The sequence below is a fragment of the Sus scrofa genome, chromosome 8 (genome assembly GCF_000003025.6).
Source record: "Sus scrofa isolate TJ Tabasco breed Duroc chromosome 8, Sscrofa11.1, whole genome shotgun sequence".
Classification (NCBI taxonomy): domain Eukaryota; kingdom Metazoa; phylum Chordata; class Mammalia; order Artiodactyla; family Suidae; genus Sus; species Sus scrofa.
Window position 1 is genome coordinate 109367273 of NC_010450.4, and position 17484 is coordinate 109384756.

Consider the following 17484-nt stretch of genomic DNA (forward strand, 5'->3'; position numbering starts at 1 on the left):
TCTTGCTGCTTATAAAATAATTTTCTTCACCCAAAAGAATTTACCTTCATGACCTTAAATAAAACAAAACAAAAAAACCCTACAGGGATTGAAATACATTAACAACTAAATTAACTGCTATAGGTACTTAGATAAATATTAACATTGTCAAGTGAGAAAGAAATTTAACTTCCTTGCATTTCACTCTTTGAGCTAACATCTTTTCATGTTTCTTTTCTTTCTTTTTTTTTTTATAATACTTTTATTTTTTTTTGGCTGTACTTGTGGCATGTCGAACTTCCTGGGCCAGGGATCAAATCTGCACTTATAGCAGTGACAATGCCAGATCTTTAACCCACTAAGCCACCAGAGAAGTCCTTTTTTTTTTTTTTTTTTTTTAAATGAGACTCTCTTTTTATGAGTAGTTTTAGGGTCACAGTAAAACTGTCTTCAACACATTTTTACAAAACAGAAGTCCTTTGAAAGATTTTTAATGGCCTTCTAGTTACTATAATATCTTATAACATGAATTGGCATTTAATTGTTGGCACTTGGTTGTTATTAAAAAAAAACTATAAGAATAAAGACCCTTGAAATAATAATATTTAAAATGAGTCATGAAACTGGTATTGCTAGAAACTTGTGCCTTACATCTGCTGATTCATTATGTATTTACGAAATAGAGAACTGTAAAACTCAAATTCTTGTCCAAGCTCGTACTGGGTGTGATTATGACTGGGATACTAGAAATAATTATTGGCTAGACTGTGAATCAATAATGCAACTTTTTCAAGAACAACAATGAAATATTACTGTCAGCCTTTCTTTTGCTAGATCTTGGCTGTATCTATTGGGCAGAACGGATTTTTAAATCACTGATACTATTGTCTTAGAGTGATAGACATTAGTCATTGGAAACAGTAGAGATAAAAGAAAATCACTAATTCTGCCTATTGGTAGAAGGTATGTCTTTTACTCATCTAAAACTCCTTTAGTCTAATAATGTACAAAATTAGTGACATATTCATATAAAAGCTAACTTTATTATCCCATCTATCAAAATTTTTTTATTACATTTTGGGCAGATTTTAAAGTGGCTTAAGAATTCACCCAATTAAAAAGAAATTCAGTTCCTTCAAAACTACATGAAAACTATTATGCAGGAACCTGATATATAATGAATAAAATTAGAAGAAATCATTGTTACATGGTATGCTATTATAAATGTTATCCACATACAATCATAGCATGGTAGCTTTAAAATACCATCACACTCAGAACTACTGAGTTTTCAATGATAACTACTCATTCTGTTAAGAGTCGTCTTTTGCACTGTGTTCGAGTACTATAGCAGAGACATAACCAGCTGACAGATTACCTGATAAGGATAATAATAAGTCAAACCCTGCCACGATGAATTGTACCACATTGGTATTGGCATTTAGAGGATTCAGAATACATTTTGCTTCACTGATGTGGCATTTGTGAAAGATATGGAAGATGTGCATGGGGGTTGTATAAATACTGATGGCTATAATCTGTTGGGTACTTATTCTTCCCGGGCAGAGTGCTAACTATTTAAGGAGAATCTAATCCTTAAAACTCCCCTACAGAATCCATAACATAATATTCATCAGATAAGTAAACTGAAACTGAGAGATTTTACTTAACTTGCCCAATGTCACACATTGTGTATCAGGGCCAGAATGTGCGTTCTGGTTGGTCTGACTCCAAAGATCACTCTTAACCATCATGTTCTCTCTCTTTCACAGACATGGCAGTCAGTGATCATGTGTGACGTTCACAGAAAAAATTGGTTTATCAGAGACTAACATTTTAAAGATCTTTATTTTAATAAGTGATTAGTCTTTAACCACTGGATACTCTTGGTTCATCCTACGTAATCAATTCTTATCATTTATACGTGTAGCTAGTTTTATTCGCATGGTATGTGTGTTGATGTACTTCAGCTGAGTGTTCTACAGCCCTTCAGCAGCTACGACTTACTTAAGAAATTACTTTTTAAATTATTTTGAAAATTGTAATATCAGTCACACTTTGACTCTTTTATCAATTCAGTTACTAATAGTTAAACACATTTTGCTTAAAATAATTCTGTCAATTTGTAGGGTGGATATGGACTTCAAACACCTGATTACAGTTTCTAAATGCTGATCCATTATCCATCTATACTCTAGGTCCAAGTTTCTTCTTTTTTCTCCCATTATTGTTGAGAAATTTGGTAGCAGAATGCAATGTTATGGTTTTTGATAATTTACTGCTGTCAGATGTTAACTATCTCATTTTTATGCTTAAAAAGATGAAAGTAAATTTGGATGAGGTTTTATGGTTTTCATTCCTTTGAATAGCTTTTATTTATTTAATTAAAAAGAGTATTATGATTATTTTCAATATTTATGTAACTAATTCTCTATTCTATAAGCCTTTATTAGCAGAAGATCAGACTAAGAAGTCCAAAATTTTCAGCTATATTATCTTAGAGTGCTTTCCTGAAAGGATAATATTTTAGAATAATAAAAATAAGAAAGGATCCATGACTCAAAACAGTCCTGGGGATTATGGATAAGAAGTTTGGGATAATAATTTAAATCAAAATATTACATTTGATTAGATAAAATATGAGACGGGCAAGTGATAAAATAAAAATATTTTAAAAATTTCTATGTAATTATGAAATTACTACACAACTTGAAAGCATTAAAATGTAAGAAAAGAGCCAATTGTGAAGACTGTTTAAAACTTCAATTTAAAACTCCTTCAGGAATTTATATTCCACAGAACTGAATTCTAATAACTTATGAGCATCTTTAAGAATATTTAAAATTATCAACTAAAATTCCTACTTTAAAAATATATTTTTTAATTTAATGTTAAATAGTTGATTTACAATGCTGTGCCAATTTCTGCTGCACAGCAAAATGACCCAGTCATGCATATACATTCCCTTTCTTATATTATCTTTCATCATGGTCTATCTCAAGAGACTGGATGTAGTTTCCTGTGCTGTACAGTAGGATAAAGTCCTGCTTTTTAATGAGTTGCCACAGACCTGGAAGAGACCCTCTAGGCTATCAGTTGGACATTGCCAGGCTGGGCACATAGGCTTTTCTGTGGCAGAGGGAAAGGGCGTGTGGGGAGGAAGGGGTTAAAGTCCAGGTTTGAGGGAACAGAGAAGACTTTGGAAGAGTCCTGTTTTGTCCCAAGGGACCAGCTCTGACCACACCAATGAAGTTCACCCTACTGGGGGTCAGGGACCCCTTTGAAAGAGTTGAAAGTTTGGAAGCTCCTATAAATAGGCAGTATTTCTTAAGTAGTGGCAGATATACTACCTAGACGACTTTTAAAAAATAACTGACAGTTGGACTACTTGTATCTAAATTTCCCTTTTTAATATATGCCTGTTTCAAATACATGTGGAATCCTCTATATGTTTATGTGACTCAAACTTCTGTAAACATTATTTTAAATGCATTAACATGTCAGGAAAGGCACTTATTAAACTAGTCAGTTAATCTTAGTAAATAGAACTTTCCCAAAAAAGCAAAGATCTTGCCCCACTGTTCAAGATGTCTGAACGACAAAACAGGAACGGTAAGGAGGCCACCAGTATACTCTGGTTAGTTAGCAAGCTGTTTGACGCAATTCTACAAGTCATTTTAAAACAATGGTCAGTGTTTCTATGGTGAATTCAACCCTTTCTGCTGGTTTATTTGTGTGATAGAGTCCAGGGTGGATAAAGCAGTGACAAGTTTTTAAAAAGGTCCCTTCCTCGTAAGCTAGCCATCAGCAAAAGCTACCGGACAAAGCTGTTATTTTTCACTCATCTCTTTTTACCTCTTGATCTGGATACATAATATTGATTGACTCACCCTGAATGAATAGGACTGGAAGAAAGAGCCACGTTGTCTAAGTTCTCAGTGCCCCAGCTTAGACGATAAGAATTCCTTTCTGCCTCCTTGGCTAGAGCTGACACCTAAACACAAAGAACACTGGACTTAGTAAAAATACTTTCCTTCAATTAAATTAAAATATAATGACCTCTAAAAAGTGGTATCACAGGAAGATCCTATTACCTAGAAAATGTTTGTTTAAAAATATATGACTGAGGCATTTAAAATGCATCTATTATATATTATCCCATTTAAATAACTGCTATAAGTTCACATTTGGGTAATTGTCTTTGAAGACAGAAGGTGTTCACCTATTTCCCTACCCAGCCCAAACTGATAAAATCACATCTAGAATGACACTATTCCATAGCAAACTCTACATCATGTCTAACAGAAAATAATTTTCTAAAAGAAAACCTATTTTCCTCTGTACCTTTCATCTTATACCTTAAATGCATCCAATCTTATGTTTTCCTTTAATAGATTTGATAAAGGAATTGATTTTTACATATAATTTCCACAGAAGAATTCAGTGTAGCTCAAGAAACTGCCATTATGTTAGAAAAACACTGCTCGTTGAAAAATCCAGCAAACATTTTTTTGTGTTTTAGAAAAACTCGCAAATCTCTCATCCTAGTTCATCAACTGAATTAGGACAACTGTGGTTTTTTTTTTTTAGATGAAAGCATTTCTTCTGGACATTTTCAACCTCAGATCCTGTTAAAAAGCTCTCCAGAAAACAGAAACATGAAGGCAAAAAGCACATACCTGGTGACTGGGTATCACAACCGTGTCGTCGATCATGGCACTGTCCCTCAGGTAAGAGGCATGGCTCAGGGTGTGAGACCTGTCGGAACTGAAGGATCGAAGGCTGGTAGGTTGGCAGGAGGTCATGGTCAAATACCAACAGCAGTAGGAGGGTTGGGAGGATGAAATGATGAGCCCAGCAGGAGAGTGAAAAAAGCGTGCTATTAGCTAACAGTGCAACTTCCAGGGGAACATAAATCGCAACCGTGGAAGAAGGAAACATAGGTCGCTGTGTTGTCGTACCTCTCTGTCCAACAACTAAACAAACACATCTTTTGAACGCTTCTTACCACCCAATGGCAAGGGCACAGGGAATCCAGAAGATAAAATTTGATACTCCTAATCTGATTCATTTTCTTCCCAGAAGTGTTTGAAACCAGCAACTGTAGCTTACTTACTGCCAGGATAAGACATCCACACAGAAAATAATTTCAGGATAGACTGCTTAGATCTGTGTTAAATGTTAATCTCCCTGCAACTAAGAAAAATATGGAGGGGTAGGGGGGATAAGGCTGCCCTTGGAGAGAATGAAAGGAAAGCACGGGTTTCATTTGCACTCATTTTCCTTTCCCTCTGTGCCTCTTTCTTCTCCTCTCCAGCTGAACGCTGGTGCACGCCCCTGGAAGGTACAGAGTGAGATGACCTGTGGCCTGAAGCATGCTTCCTGCGGAAGTGGAGCTCCTCTTGTTTGTCCCTGGTGTTTCCAGCAACGCTATTTCAAAGGACGGCACTGTTCCCTGTGCATGTCCTGTGCGTGGTGAGTGAAGCACCAAAGAGTGTTGGTCGCTGTGGCAATGCGATGCAAGAGCACAAGAAACCACTTCTAAGGCCAACCCACAACACACACATACATCTGCCAGCACAAAAACAAACTGCCAACGGATAGTGACCAAAAATGAGGTGTGGCTTCAAGATGGGATTTAGGCCTTGATAATCAATGCTTTACATTAATAAACCTGAATTTCAAGGTTCTGAATTATATATGCAAATGCAATGATTATATATGCAAATGCAATGGGTGAATCTTGACATTTGCACAGATGCAATTCCATTCCTTCTCCGTCAATTTGTACAAATGACAAAGAGATTGATGTCTTAAATAAACATGTTAGTCTAAGAGTAAAAGATCTGTATTCAAAATATTAGCCCAAAGCCCATAGGGGAAAATAAAGACATATGCAAACTTTCATAATATTTATAGAAGCAAGATTTCATTCACTTTCAGCTAGTAGGTATTTGGCTAGTGAGGCTCTATAGAATTATGGACTAAAGGTCAAGTTAGCATATTTGTTAATAGAAACTATTTTCTTTTGCAAATATATCTAATTTTGTAAACCATATACTGTCATCTTTATGAGGTGTCAAGATAGCCAACTTCAATTATCTTTGAGGAAACCATTGCTTGGCAGATAATTCACAGTAATTTGGGGGCTTCTCCCTCCAGTTCTCCTCTGAGATTTTTTTCCCCCCTTTTTAGGGCTGCACCTGTGGTGTGTGGAAGTTCTCAGGCTAGGGGTCGAATCAGAGCTACAGCTGCGGGCCTATGCCACAACCACAGCAACTCAGATCCGAGCCGCATCTGCAACCTACACTGCAGCTCGTGGCAACACTAGATCCTTAACCCATTGAGCGAGGCCAGGAGTCTAACCCAAATCCTCAGGTTCATTACCACTGAGCCACAATGGGAACTCCCAATTCCACTCTAAGATTTATGTCCCCAAAGTAGATGCTAAATATTAGAGGGTGACATGAATCCAAAAAGTTTATTGTCTGTTCCTTTGTTTTCACATCGACGTGAATCTGTTTATAGTAAAATGAAATCTAAAAAGAATTTGGCAATACACTGTATTATGTTGTGTGGGCTCCTGGAGAAAAAGGAGGTTTCTGACACAGCCAAGGCAGGAGCAGCCTGGATGCCCAGCACACTCACTCACAGGGGTTGTGGTCCTGGCATTTGGGAACAGCCTATATTACAGCTGTTTTTTTCAGCTGTGCCATTGGGTTTTGAGGATGCACTTTATAAAAGATTGACTAACCTTGGCCTGACCTTGAAATTGAAGATGGGAAGGTAACTAAATTAGTGGGGAAAGGGGTCTTTCATCTCAGCAAAAGCTTATTTCAATTGGTGGACTGAGCTTTTTTTTTTTCTCCTGCTTTAAACCACAAAAGATAGCTAAGATTCACGTGGGTGTGTTTTGTACCGGGTAGCACTAGATCAACAGCTCTATATTCTATTCTCCTTTATTTTATTTTGAATTGAGCCAAAAGAGGTCAACCCCTTGAAATGACATGGCTGTCTGTGGGCTCAGCTGTCTTCCCCCATTAAGTTCTATTGGGCTCAGCTTTGTTAATTACATAATCTCTATCCATCTTTATCTTTAAAATTCATCTCTATCTTTAAAATTCAAAGATCCACCCTATGACTTTACATACTTAAAAGTGCTAAATTTATATGAATGAACAGTACAAAAGGAGCAAGAGGTGCTAGGGAATAGGATTAAAAATGCCTGCTCCCAGAGTTCCTTTGTGGCTCAGCAAGTGAAGTATCTGTCGTTGTCACTGCAGCAGCTTGGGTCACTAGTATGGCTCAAGTTCAATCCCTGGCCAGAGAACTTCCACATGCTGTGGGCAAGGCTGCCCCCCCCCCAAAAAAAAAGCCTGCTCCTAATAGCAAGAGGGGACCCTCTGTCACTACATAGAATTAACCCTTAAATGTAGCACCAGAACAGTAGAAACATAGGTCTCAAAGGGGAAATAGAAGTTCAGCTTGGATGGGAACAGTTCGAATGGCAAAAAAAGGTACTTCACATAAGAGCCACCGTCGTAGCTGCCACCACTGTAAATATCTGTAAATATCTAAGCCTTGAAAGAAGGCAGCCAGGTCTCAGTTGTCACTCTGAGGGAGGCACGGTAACTGGGTGGATGTCTGTCTGCTTTAGGAATGAGTTGCTAAAGAGCTCATTCGACTGTGAATGTAAAGCCATGTTCTGCAATCACTCTATCAGAAATAAAGGTGGATTTTGATAATCTACCTAATACCTGGGTCTATCTCTCCACTGGTTTTGAACCAGAATGGGGGGAGGAAGGTTGGTGCTATTTTTTTTGTCTTTCCTAGAGCCCCAACAGGAAAGGAATACAGGGGGAGAAAAAAAGGAAAGAAAGAGACAAAAGTGACTGACCACAAAAAAGAGATTAGGGTATCAAGACAAAGATATTAGGTTATGTAGACAGAGAATGAGGAAAGTTGGAGAGACAGAGAGAAGGAGAATGAGTAAGTTGAAACCATATGTCGAAACATTCCTTACTTCTGATTTTATTCTAGCTCACTCTGTTTAATGCCTTCTAAAATGCTAGTTGGTACTTAATCAATATTTAAAGTTGCTAATTTTGTTCTATTATGTCAAGGAATCTACTAACATGAAGGAAAATGAAATTAGAATATTCCAAGAGTAAAGAAATTATTCCCACTGAAGGAATAATGATCGCCACCAAAGTCTGGGATAATTCAAGTCTCTGGATTAGAAATTGTCTACCCTGATTTGAAACATTGCAAACAAACTCAAATATTTTGCAACAGAGTTGCCATTTTTTTTCATTAAGTCACAGGTGGTGCTGTTCAGTTAATAAATTTCCAATAACATATCCCTGGAAGTGTAAATTTTTATTTATTTTACTAAGGCATGTGCCAAAAGTTTTGTTATGATCTTAAATGTATACTTTAAAAATATATGATACAACTGCTTTATGGATGCATATTAGGTGGTATCAAATTCTGTAATTCCACCGAAAAGTGTAACAATTACTATTTTAGTAAGCTGCAATATTTATTAGACATTCAATTTATGGTGTTTTCAAACCTACTGAACAAGTGAATATCCAAAAATTTCAATGTGTTTGCTTTAATACATGGAGAAGCTTCTGTGGCTCATTGTTATTTAAATGTTTTGCATTGAATATGAAGAGAATTTTTAATTTGTAAGCAATAATAAAATGGACTCAAAATCCCAACTAATCAGAACTTGGCTGTGTTTCTAGTTAGCGTAATTAAAAGGTACCTATTTCTATTCTTCTGCATCTATGTACATTTTAGGCATTAGAATCATTTTTTCTATCATCTCCAGATAAATGAGGTTTCTTTGGGGGAAGCCATGCTAATGTTTTTAGCAACCACAAGGTGGCGCCATGACCATTAAAACAAAGTCAGGCCTGGGGCGTGTCACAGACATTCTAGTAAAACACCCTTCTAGCTCAAATAGTTGTTCAATTTAATACATAAAAAATCCCCCAATTGAGAATAAATCCATAATTCTAGAATATAAGCACCCCCTGCCAAGACACACACATATGCACACATATTGAGCGGTGAGCAGGGAAATGTGGATGTACCCAGGAAGGTCATGTTTTCATGCTAGGTGATACCTACCTGGGCACGGTACTATGGAAAGCACACCAAATAAAGAAATAATGAGAAGAAAAAAATGGTTACCAAAAAAGGGTAACTTACATGGAGCTGTCTAAGCAAAAATAAAATAAAATAAAATGAAACATTGCAACCATGGAGATGAGATGTTGCCAATTTTTCCTTCTTGGAGACTATGAAGACATCTGGGGCTCTAGAAATGCAAATGTGGACCTGGAGAATAGACCATGTCTTGTTTTATATCCCGTCTTTACAGTTTAGACATACTCAGTTTAAGTAGAATCATCAAAGCATTGACCCCTGTTCTATAGCAATTATTGTTCTAAATTCTTTCTCAGTACCAAGTACTTTCAAAGGAGGCAAGAGGATCAAATCAAGGACAAAGATGGGGGAAAAAAAAAAAGGCTTCTGGGATGACAGTAATGATTATTCATAGGCTGTTATGAATTTGTGCAAAACATAACCATTTCTTTTTACTGAAATTTGAAGTCTTAAAGAATCTCAGATTGTGAGGTCCAAGTCGATCAGTGTGTCAAAATTCAATGTGGAAAACATGACACCATCACAAGGCCTCCTGCCCTCCCCCTCTGAGTGGCTCCTCTTGGTATCCTGATCCTAAGAACCACTCTCCTAAGTCACTGGACCACAGAGTCCACAGAATCTTCTCACTCTTCTTCACCCACCCCATGAATTCATCACCAATCTGACCAGTTTTACCTTGTTGATATATTCTCAGACTTTTCATTTCTAAAATTCTCCCCCTGACTACTACCCTCAAGGTTACAGTTCAGGTCTTATCTTGGCAACTTCAGCTAACACTAACGTAATTTTTTCTCAGTTGCTACGGCTGGGTTTAGCCCTTGACAACTTTCCTCTAAAATTCGTCCTCTATCTCACTGCCAGAGGGATCCATCCAAAATTCAAATATGACCCACCCCTTCACACGTACACTCCAGTGACATCTCACTACTCTGTTTCTCTCACACACCATCAGCCTTTGCTCACCTTATGAAGGCTTCAAATGCCCTCCCCATCTTTCCTCGCAATCCTTATCCTCATTCCTTCTTGGTTTGGGCTCATTTCCTCCAGAAAGCCTGAGCCTCAGGGCTCTAGCTGCACTCACTGGGTACCACTAGCTTCATCTCTCACCCCTTTAGATTATGAATTTAACAATTATATCTTAGTCATGGTTGTATCTTTAGCACCTACCACTCAGAAAGCCAGACCAGAAAAGCACTTATTACATGCACACTGACCAAAAAAAAAAAAAAAAAAAAGAGGCAGGACAGAGGCATTAGTACTCAAAAGAAAAAGCCCAAGAAAAGCTTGTTTTTGCTAAATACTCATTTAGAATGGACTACTCTTAAGGTATTTACTTCTTAGACTCGAAATATGCTGGATACACCAAGAAGAGGAAAATTATAAACTTCAGATTATTGATTAGCCAAAGACATTACAATATATGGCAACCACACGCTTAACCTAAATTGGCAGTCAAACTTTTGATGTGGCACATGGAAAGTTCTTAATCAATTTGCCTCAAGAAAGAATAAACACCTGACGTGCTAGTTAATAAGAGCTAAAAAAAACTGAATGTATATTTCAGAATATTATATAAACCTTTTCATATTTGGCTATAAAACCTGGGCTCCCTTCAGATTTTGCTCAGATTGCTTTTGGTATCCAGGCCCTTACAGGATTCTGTTCTGTTTTTCATGAAAATGTCAGTTCCAGGCAACATTTCCTTCTCAATTTGTTACGTTTAAATCCTTCTTCACAACATACTTCTGTTCACAGAAACTATGGCACTAACAACAACAACAGCAGCCAAAACCATGGGAATTGGAAGTATCTATAACTGCCATTTAGTAAGGCTTTCCATAAGGTAAAACCATCCTCTTCATTTGCCTAGATAAAAAAGTTGCAAATGATGAAAAACATCACATTTTTAATGGTACAGAGCTCTTTGCTTATCATGGCTCTGCTGCTTACGATGTTTGACTTTAGCTAAATTACTGAATCTCTCTAGGCCTCAGTTTCCTGTGCCTTCGAATGGACACAAAGCTGTCAGAGGATGCAATGAGAAAACATGCTGACTGATGAGAACAGTGAGACACCTATCGAGGTCAATAATTGCATCTATCTTTTTTGTACGATCATCAGGAAAATGGTTGCATCCCTTCTGATATCAAGTGAAAACATCACATGAATACCTGTCGGAGCGTCCTCCCTCCAAGCTGTAACGCAGGTAGTTCATCCCATCCAGGAACTGACTGCTGGGTAGAGAGTCATCACCCAGCTCTTTTAGATCCTCGGGTCTAAGGTATTCTCCCCCATCGCCCGTCATCGTGTCATCACCTTGAGACAGTCAGAGAAAGATGGAGAAAGAATGACTTGTTGAATGTGGTGTCAACTACAAAATAGGATTCTGATGGTGAAAAATCAGCCTAAGGGCGCTGACATCACTGAAATAGAACACACGCAATTAAAAAGTGCTAAAACTCAGGCAAACAAGATTGGACCCATTTTCCTATTACTTACCAAGAAGAAATAATGACCTGAATTAGAATCCTTTTAATATGAATTTTCTTTACTCATTTCTTTATCATGATACTTGATCTATGGCTTTATATTAACAATATAATATGTAGACAACTTAGCTTCTCTATGTGGCTTTGATAATTTTGTACATAATGTCTAGCATTAATAGTCTCTTTGTGTAACTGACAATATGCTAAGAAATATCTACGGCTCCAAAACAAATATAAAGTGCATTAAATGGAGTGGTACAACTTATAAGACTAGCAAAATATGCACATCAGGGAAAGAACGCTAGAACAAAGTGAGCAGATTGTGGCATTTTAATAAACAACCAGGGATTTAATTTTAAAAACACTACAGAGCATAAAAAGGATGCTTTGTTGGAAACTAGATGGCTTTCCAAAGGTGAAATACTGGGAAAAAAAAAAAAAAGTGCTTTAAGTAATTAGGTAGGGGCAGAAAGAGATGACTAAGTGTTGTAGGTCTCATTTGGAAACGCAGATGGTGAGAGTACATTCCCTGCCCAGGAACTGGAATAGAACACTTTCAGAAATAAACATTGCAATAAATCACACCTCATTCACAGAAATGCTCTCTATACCATTAGCGTGCTGGGATGGAGGAATAACTTAGTGAGAGAAAGTGTTTCTAATGCTCCTTAAAGGGCCTAATCACACACTCAAAGCCTGCTAACCTATCCAAGGGAAAATTTGAAGTTACATACGTCATTCTTATAATTATTTTTATTTATTTATTTTTTTGCTTTTTAGGGCTGTACCTGCAACATATGGAGACTTCCAGGCTGGGGGGTGAATCGGGGCTGTTAGCTGCCTGCTTACACCACAGCCATAGCAACTCCAGATGCAAGCAGCGTCTGTGACCTACACCACAGCTCACGGCAACGCCGGATACTTACTTAACCCACTGAGTGGGGCCAGGGATGGAACCCACATTCTCATGGATACTAGTTGGGTTCATTACTGCTGAGCCACAGTGGGAACTCCAAGTTAAATATTATTTTAATCTCATCTGTTTAAAGTAACTGTTCTACATCAACACTAGTTTATTTATAAAGATAACAGCATTAAAGAACTGTAAGGGCTGTCTTCAGCATTTCATTACTTCTCTGGATATACCATCCTAAGATCCCCTAATCAAAATATTAATAGCTCTCTAAATTACTTAAAGCCAAAGATAGTTTGAAAAAACACCTTCCAGTAAATAGAGATGTGATTTATTCACTCCTAGCGTTCTGCCTCAAAATCAATGCATTTACTATTTGATGGTTACAAGTCTCATCATTAAAATTACTTTTATTGTTCCTTTAATGAAACCATTTCGATTTTTATTTAGTTTTAGCTGAGCGAGTTAGGCTACACAGGGTACTAATTAAAAGTTTAAAATCAGGAGTTCCCTTTGTGGTTCAGTGGAAATGCATCTGACTAGGATCCATGAGGACGCAGGTTCAATCCCTGGTCTTGCTCAGTGGGTTAAGGATCTGGTGTTTTCATGAGCTGTGGTGTAGGTTGCAGATGTGGCTGGGATCTGACCTTGCTGTGGCTGTGGTGCAGGCTGGCAGCTGCAACTCCAATTGGACCCCTAGCTTGGGAACCTCCATATACCTTGGGGGCTGCCCTAAAAAGACCAATGAAAAAAAAAAAAAAGTTTAAGATCAGATAGACCTGGGGGCAAATTCCAATTCTGCTACTTACTGGCCAGTTAATCTTCCTGAGTTTCTACAAGTAGAAAATGGGCATGATCCTAATACTCTATCTCACAAGTCAGTTATGTGAATTAAATAAGAATGTACAGTAGAGTTCTAGAATACAATAACTGCTAGCTACTATTTTCGTTAATACAAAATGGTCAACGTGTTCACATGCCAATGAAATATGAGCTAAATTTCATTTATGCAAAATAGCTTTTGAAAAATATAAAGAAAACATTACCGTACTGTTTAAATATTTCACCTATCTGATAACTCTAATGAAAACAGAAGTAAATTTTTCAAATTGATGTTGTTAAAGTGGTATATAGCTCTTCTGTATATATGCTCTTCTTCAAAGTCTTCCCTCACCAAACGAGATGCAACAATAGCAGCAATCCATAGATAAGTAACGTCATAGATGAACATGAAATGCATGATGCTTGTCAACTTTAAGAACCAAAAAATGTCAGAGGAGGAGGAAGAGATCACTTTAGAATAATGTAATGTTGAGTAGTGGCCCCCCTAAAATATCATCTCCACTGGGAGCCCTAGGATGTAGCCTTTTGTGGAGATAGGATCTTTGCAGACGGAATTAAAGAATTTAGATGAGATCATATGGGATAACTGCAATGAGTGTGTTTTTACAAGAGAGAGAAGGGCACACAGAGACACAGAGGAGAAGGCCATGTGAAGGCAGAGGCTGGAGTGATGAGCCTGCAAGCCGAGTAACACCAAGGACTGCTGACAGTCACAGAAGCCAGAAGAGACCAGAAAGGGTTCTTCCCTAGAGCCTTTGGAGGTTGGCATGGTCCCACTGTGGACTTCAGGCTTCCAGGCCTGTGAGAGAGCAAGTCTAAGCCTCCAACGTTGTGGTCATTTGCTGCAGAAGACGTAGGAAATTCCAGGGAAGCTAGAGAAGGAATCACTGCAGAAGGAATGGGAGCTGGTCAGTTGCTTGGGTGCAATTTTGATGGGCAGAGATGATGTTTTTTCCCACAAGCAGGGGAGTGGGGGGCATAAGGGGTCATGGAGGGCAGTAAAAACAGTATGAACAAAGGAGCAATATGCATTAATTATTTAAAGAACACTAAGTGGAAACACTTAGCCACAGTCAGTGTTCACATCACTGAGCAATGGCAAAAAGTCCAGGAAGAAACCGTGTGTCAACACGGCAACAAGATCATGAAGCTTAGACATTTTATAATAGGAGTTGGGACTTACCCACTTCACTCCCCGCCCCGCCAACTCTTATAGAATTGGTAAACCTTTATACAGGAGTATTTTTATGAGTCAAATAAGTTGAGGTCCCTCCTTGGTTTATTTCTGGGAGGAAAAAAAAATCTAGGATAAATTCTAAGACTTGCTATACCAAAATACAGGCATTGTCTGGTTTCTGCATATGCCTAAATTTTCAGGGAAAAAAGCAAAAGTGAATTTTGTTAACATTGGGGGAGACTGCCTAATTCTCATGAATGAAAGAAGCGAAGGGGATGACTGAAGGCAGGATGTGTCATATAATACACAAGCTGTATTTTATGGATCCCTGGAGCAGGAGGCCTACAAAACTATTTCAAACCCAAAAGCCTGCTTGAATATACACTCTCTCCTCCCTCTCCCTCTCTCTCCCTCCATCTCCCATTGTATTATCCCCACCCTCCCCCAACCCCCAAGAATCTAAAATAGTTGAGTTTTGCTCTTTAGCATCAAATTCCCAATTCCACCCAGATTAGGGCATCTTGCCCATCCTCAGAGTCAATTTGCTTTTGCCATTTCATCTTGCTTCTTGTTATCTGCCAGTTCGCACCACAGTCTCTTAGCAACCAAAATGGTTACGTGGAACAAAGACAACTCAAAACAGGCTTCAATTTCTCAGTTATTATTATTATTATTATTATTATTTGTCTTTTTGCTATTTCTTTGGGCCGCTCCCGTGGCATATGGAGGTTCCCAGGCTAGGGGTCCAATCGGACCTGTAGCTGCCAGCCTACGCCAGAGCCACAGCAACACAGGATCCGAGCCGCATCTGCAACCTACACCACAGCTCATGGCAACGCCGGATCATTAACCCACTGAGCAAGGGCAGGGACTGAACCCGCAACCTCATGGTTCTTAGTCGGATTCGTTAACCACTGCGCCATGACGGGAACTCCAATTTCTCAGTTATTAAAATTACTCAAACCTCTTTAAGAAAGTGGGCCTACACTTCAAGTTTTCTGTCTTTTTCCTCCCTTCTTCCTCTCTCATCATCTCTTGGTAGCGAGAAGCTATATAAGGGTGAAGGAAAGAAAAGAGAAGAAGGAAGTCTAGCTGGACTGACTCCCAGTCTAGAGAAGCAACAGGACCTAGTGTCAGCAGTTTTATCTTGCAGAAGATGCAAATCAACCACCTGCACTTAGCCTTCCTCCTCTTGTGCATGTAGAATTGTGTTAGAAGACAGAAAGAAAGCAATTGCAAGAGTACATTTTAATCAAATACATCAAATTTTGTGACTCTAGTGACAAGTCACGGCACAATTTTAAAATCTCTGATTTTACTGAGTTCGTATAATATTGGACATTCTTTACATTCTCCCTCATTTTCTGCATTTTTTAAATTTTTATTTTTTTGTCTTTTTAGGGCCGCACCCATGGCACATGGAGGTTCCCAGGCCAGGGGTCGAACTGGAGCTGAAGCCGCCAGTCTACACCACAGCCACAGCAATGCCAGATTCGAGCCACATCTGCAACCTATACCACAGCTCAAGGCAACCCCAGATCCTTAAACCACTGAGCAAGGCCAGGGATCCAACCCGCATCCTCATGGATGCTAGTTGGGTTCCTTAACCACTGAGCCACAACAGGAACTTCTCATTTTCTGCCTTTTGATGGTTTTATTATAATGCTCTCTGCCTAAGAGAGCTGCTATATTAAAAAATCCCCTCCCAGGTTTGGTGTTAATGTGAAGTTCAGGGCTTTATGGACACATATGGTGGCCTTAGATATGTATCTTGATGTCCTGATTATGTCTCAGAGAGAAATGACAGAAAGATGCAAAATCCCTAAATATTGGTGCCAGGGACCAGATGCTAACCCAGTGTTGCAATTAGCTGTAAAGGTAACTGTTTAGGTACCAATCTTGCCAATGCTGTCATAGCATTTCTCTCCCAGGATATGTGTGTATCAAGCATGCTAATGATAGTGCATATCTGCAGTGTGGGATGGAAAATAGAAATGTCTATAGACATTAGCAGAATGCGAAAAAAGTTTGGGAAAAAAATAAAATTGCTCAAGTTGGTCCCTAAGTAGGAAATTCTGTATGTAGCTCAACGCTTTAAGTGCTATTAATGCGTCAAAAAAAAAAAAAAAAAAAAAAAAAAAAAAAAAAAAAAAAGGCAATCCTATCCTTGCCTTTCTTCTTGGTGCGTGAAGGGACTTTTGCAGTCCAGGGCTAGCCTACCCCTGCCTTCAGATCCTCATTGTCCTAGATTCTGGTCTGCTGGGCCCATCATCTTCAACTTGGGCTTCTCTGCCAGCCCTTTCTTTCCACATCTGTGAAATATAGTAACCTCTCCTTCACTCTTAGGCCTTCTTTATGTCACACTCTGAGTTGCTTTATTTCACACTTCTTTTCATAGTCAAACCTCTTAAAAGAGGTTTTCTATTTTACAAACTAATTCGTAGCCAAGAGGTGATTTTTTCTTTGGAAAACTACCCTTCTTAATTTCTCTGACATAAATCTCTCCTGGTCTCCCCCCTCACCTTTTGAGTCTTTCTTTCCAGTCTCCACTCTCCTTGAATGTTGATACTTCCCATCCAGCTTTTTTTTTTTTTTTTTTTTTTTTTGTCTTTTTAGGGACGCATCCATGGCATATGGAGGTTCCCAGGCTAGGAGTCAAACCTGAGCTGCAGCTGCTGGCCTACACCACAGCCACAGCAATGCCAGATCTGGGCAGCATCTGTGACCTACACCACAGCTCATGGCAATGCTAGATCCTTAACCCAATGAGTGAGGCCAGGGATCAAACCCACATCCTCATGGATACTGTATTGGGTTCTTATCATACTTACGTACTTATGTCGGGTTCTTAACCTGGTGAGCCACAATGGAAACCCCCCAACTTTTCTTATTTGACATGTTAT

The 17484-nt window shown here is 38.5% G+C and overlaps 1 protein-coding gene across 1 annotated transcript in view; it reads right to left on the minus strand.

Annotated features, from left to right (window-relative positions):
• Positions 1–17484, minus strand: part of ANK2 (ankyrin 2) — a 355178-nt gene that overhangs the window by 60480 nt on the left and 277214 nt on the right. Inside the window, 3 exon segments of the mRNA XM_021100703.1 lie at positions 3870–3973; positions 4659–4761; positions 11331–11475. Coding sequence (XP_020956362.1) covers positions 3870–3973; positions 4659–4761; positions 11331–11475 — 352 coding nt within the window.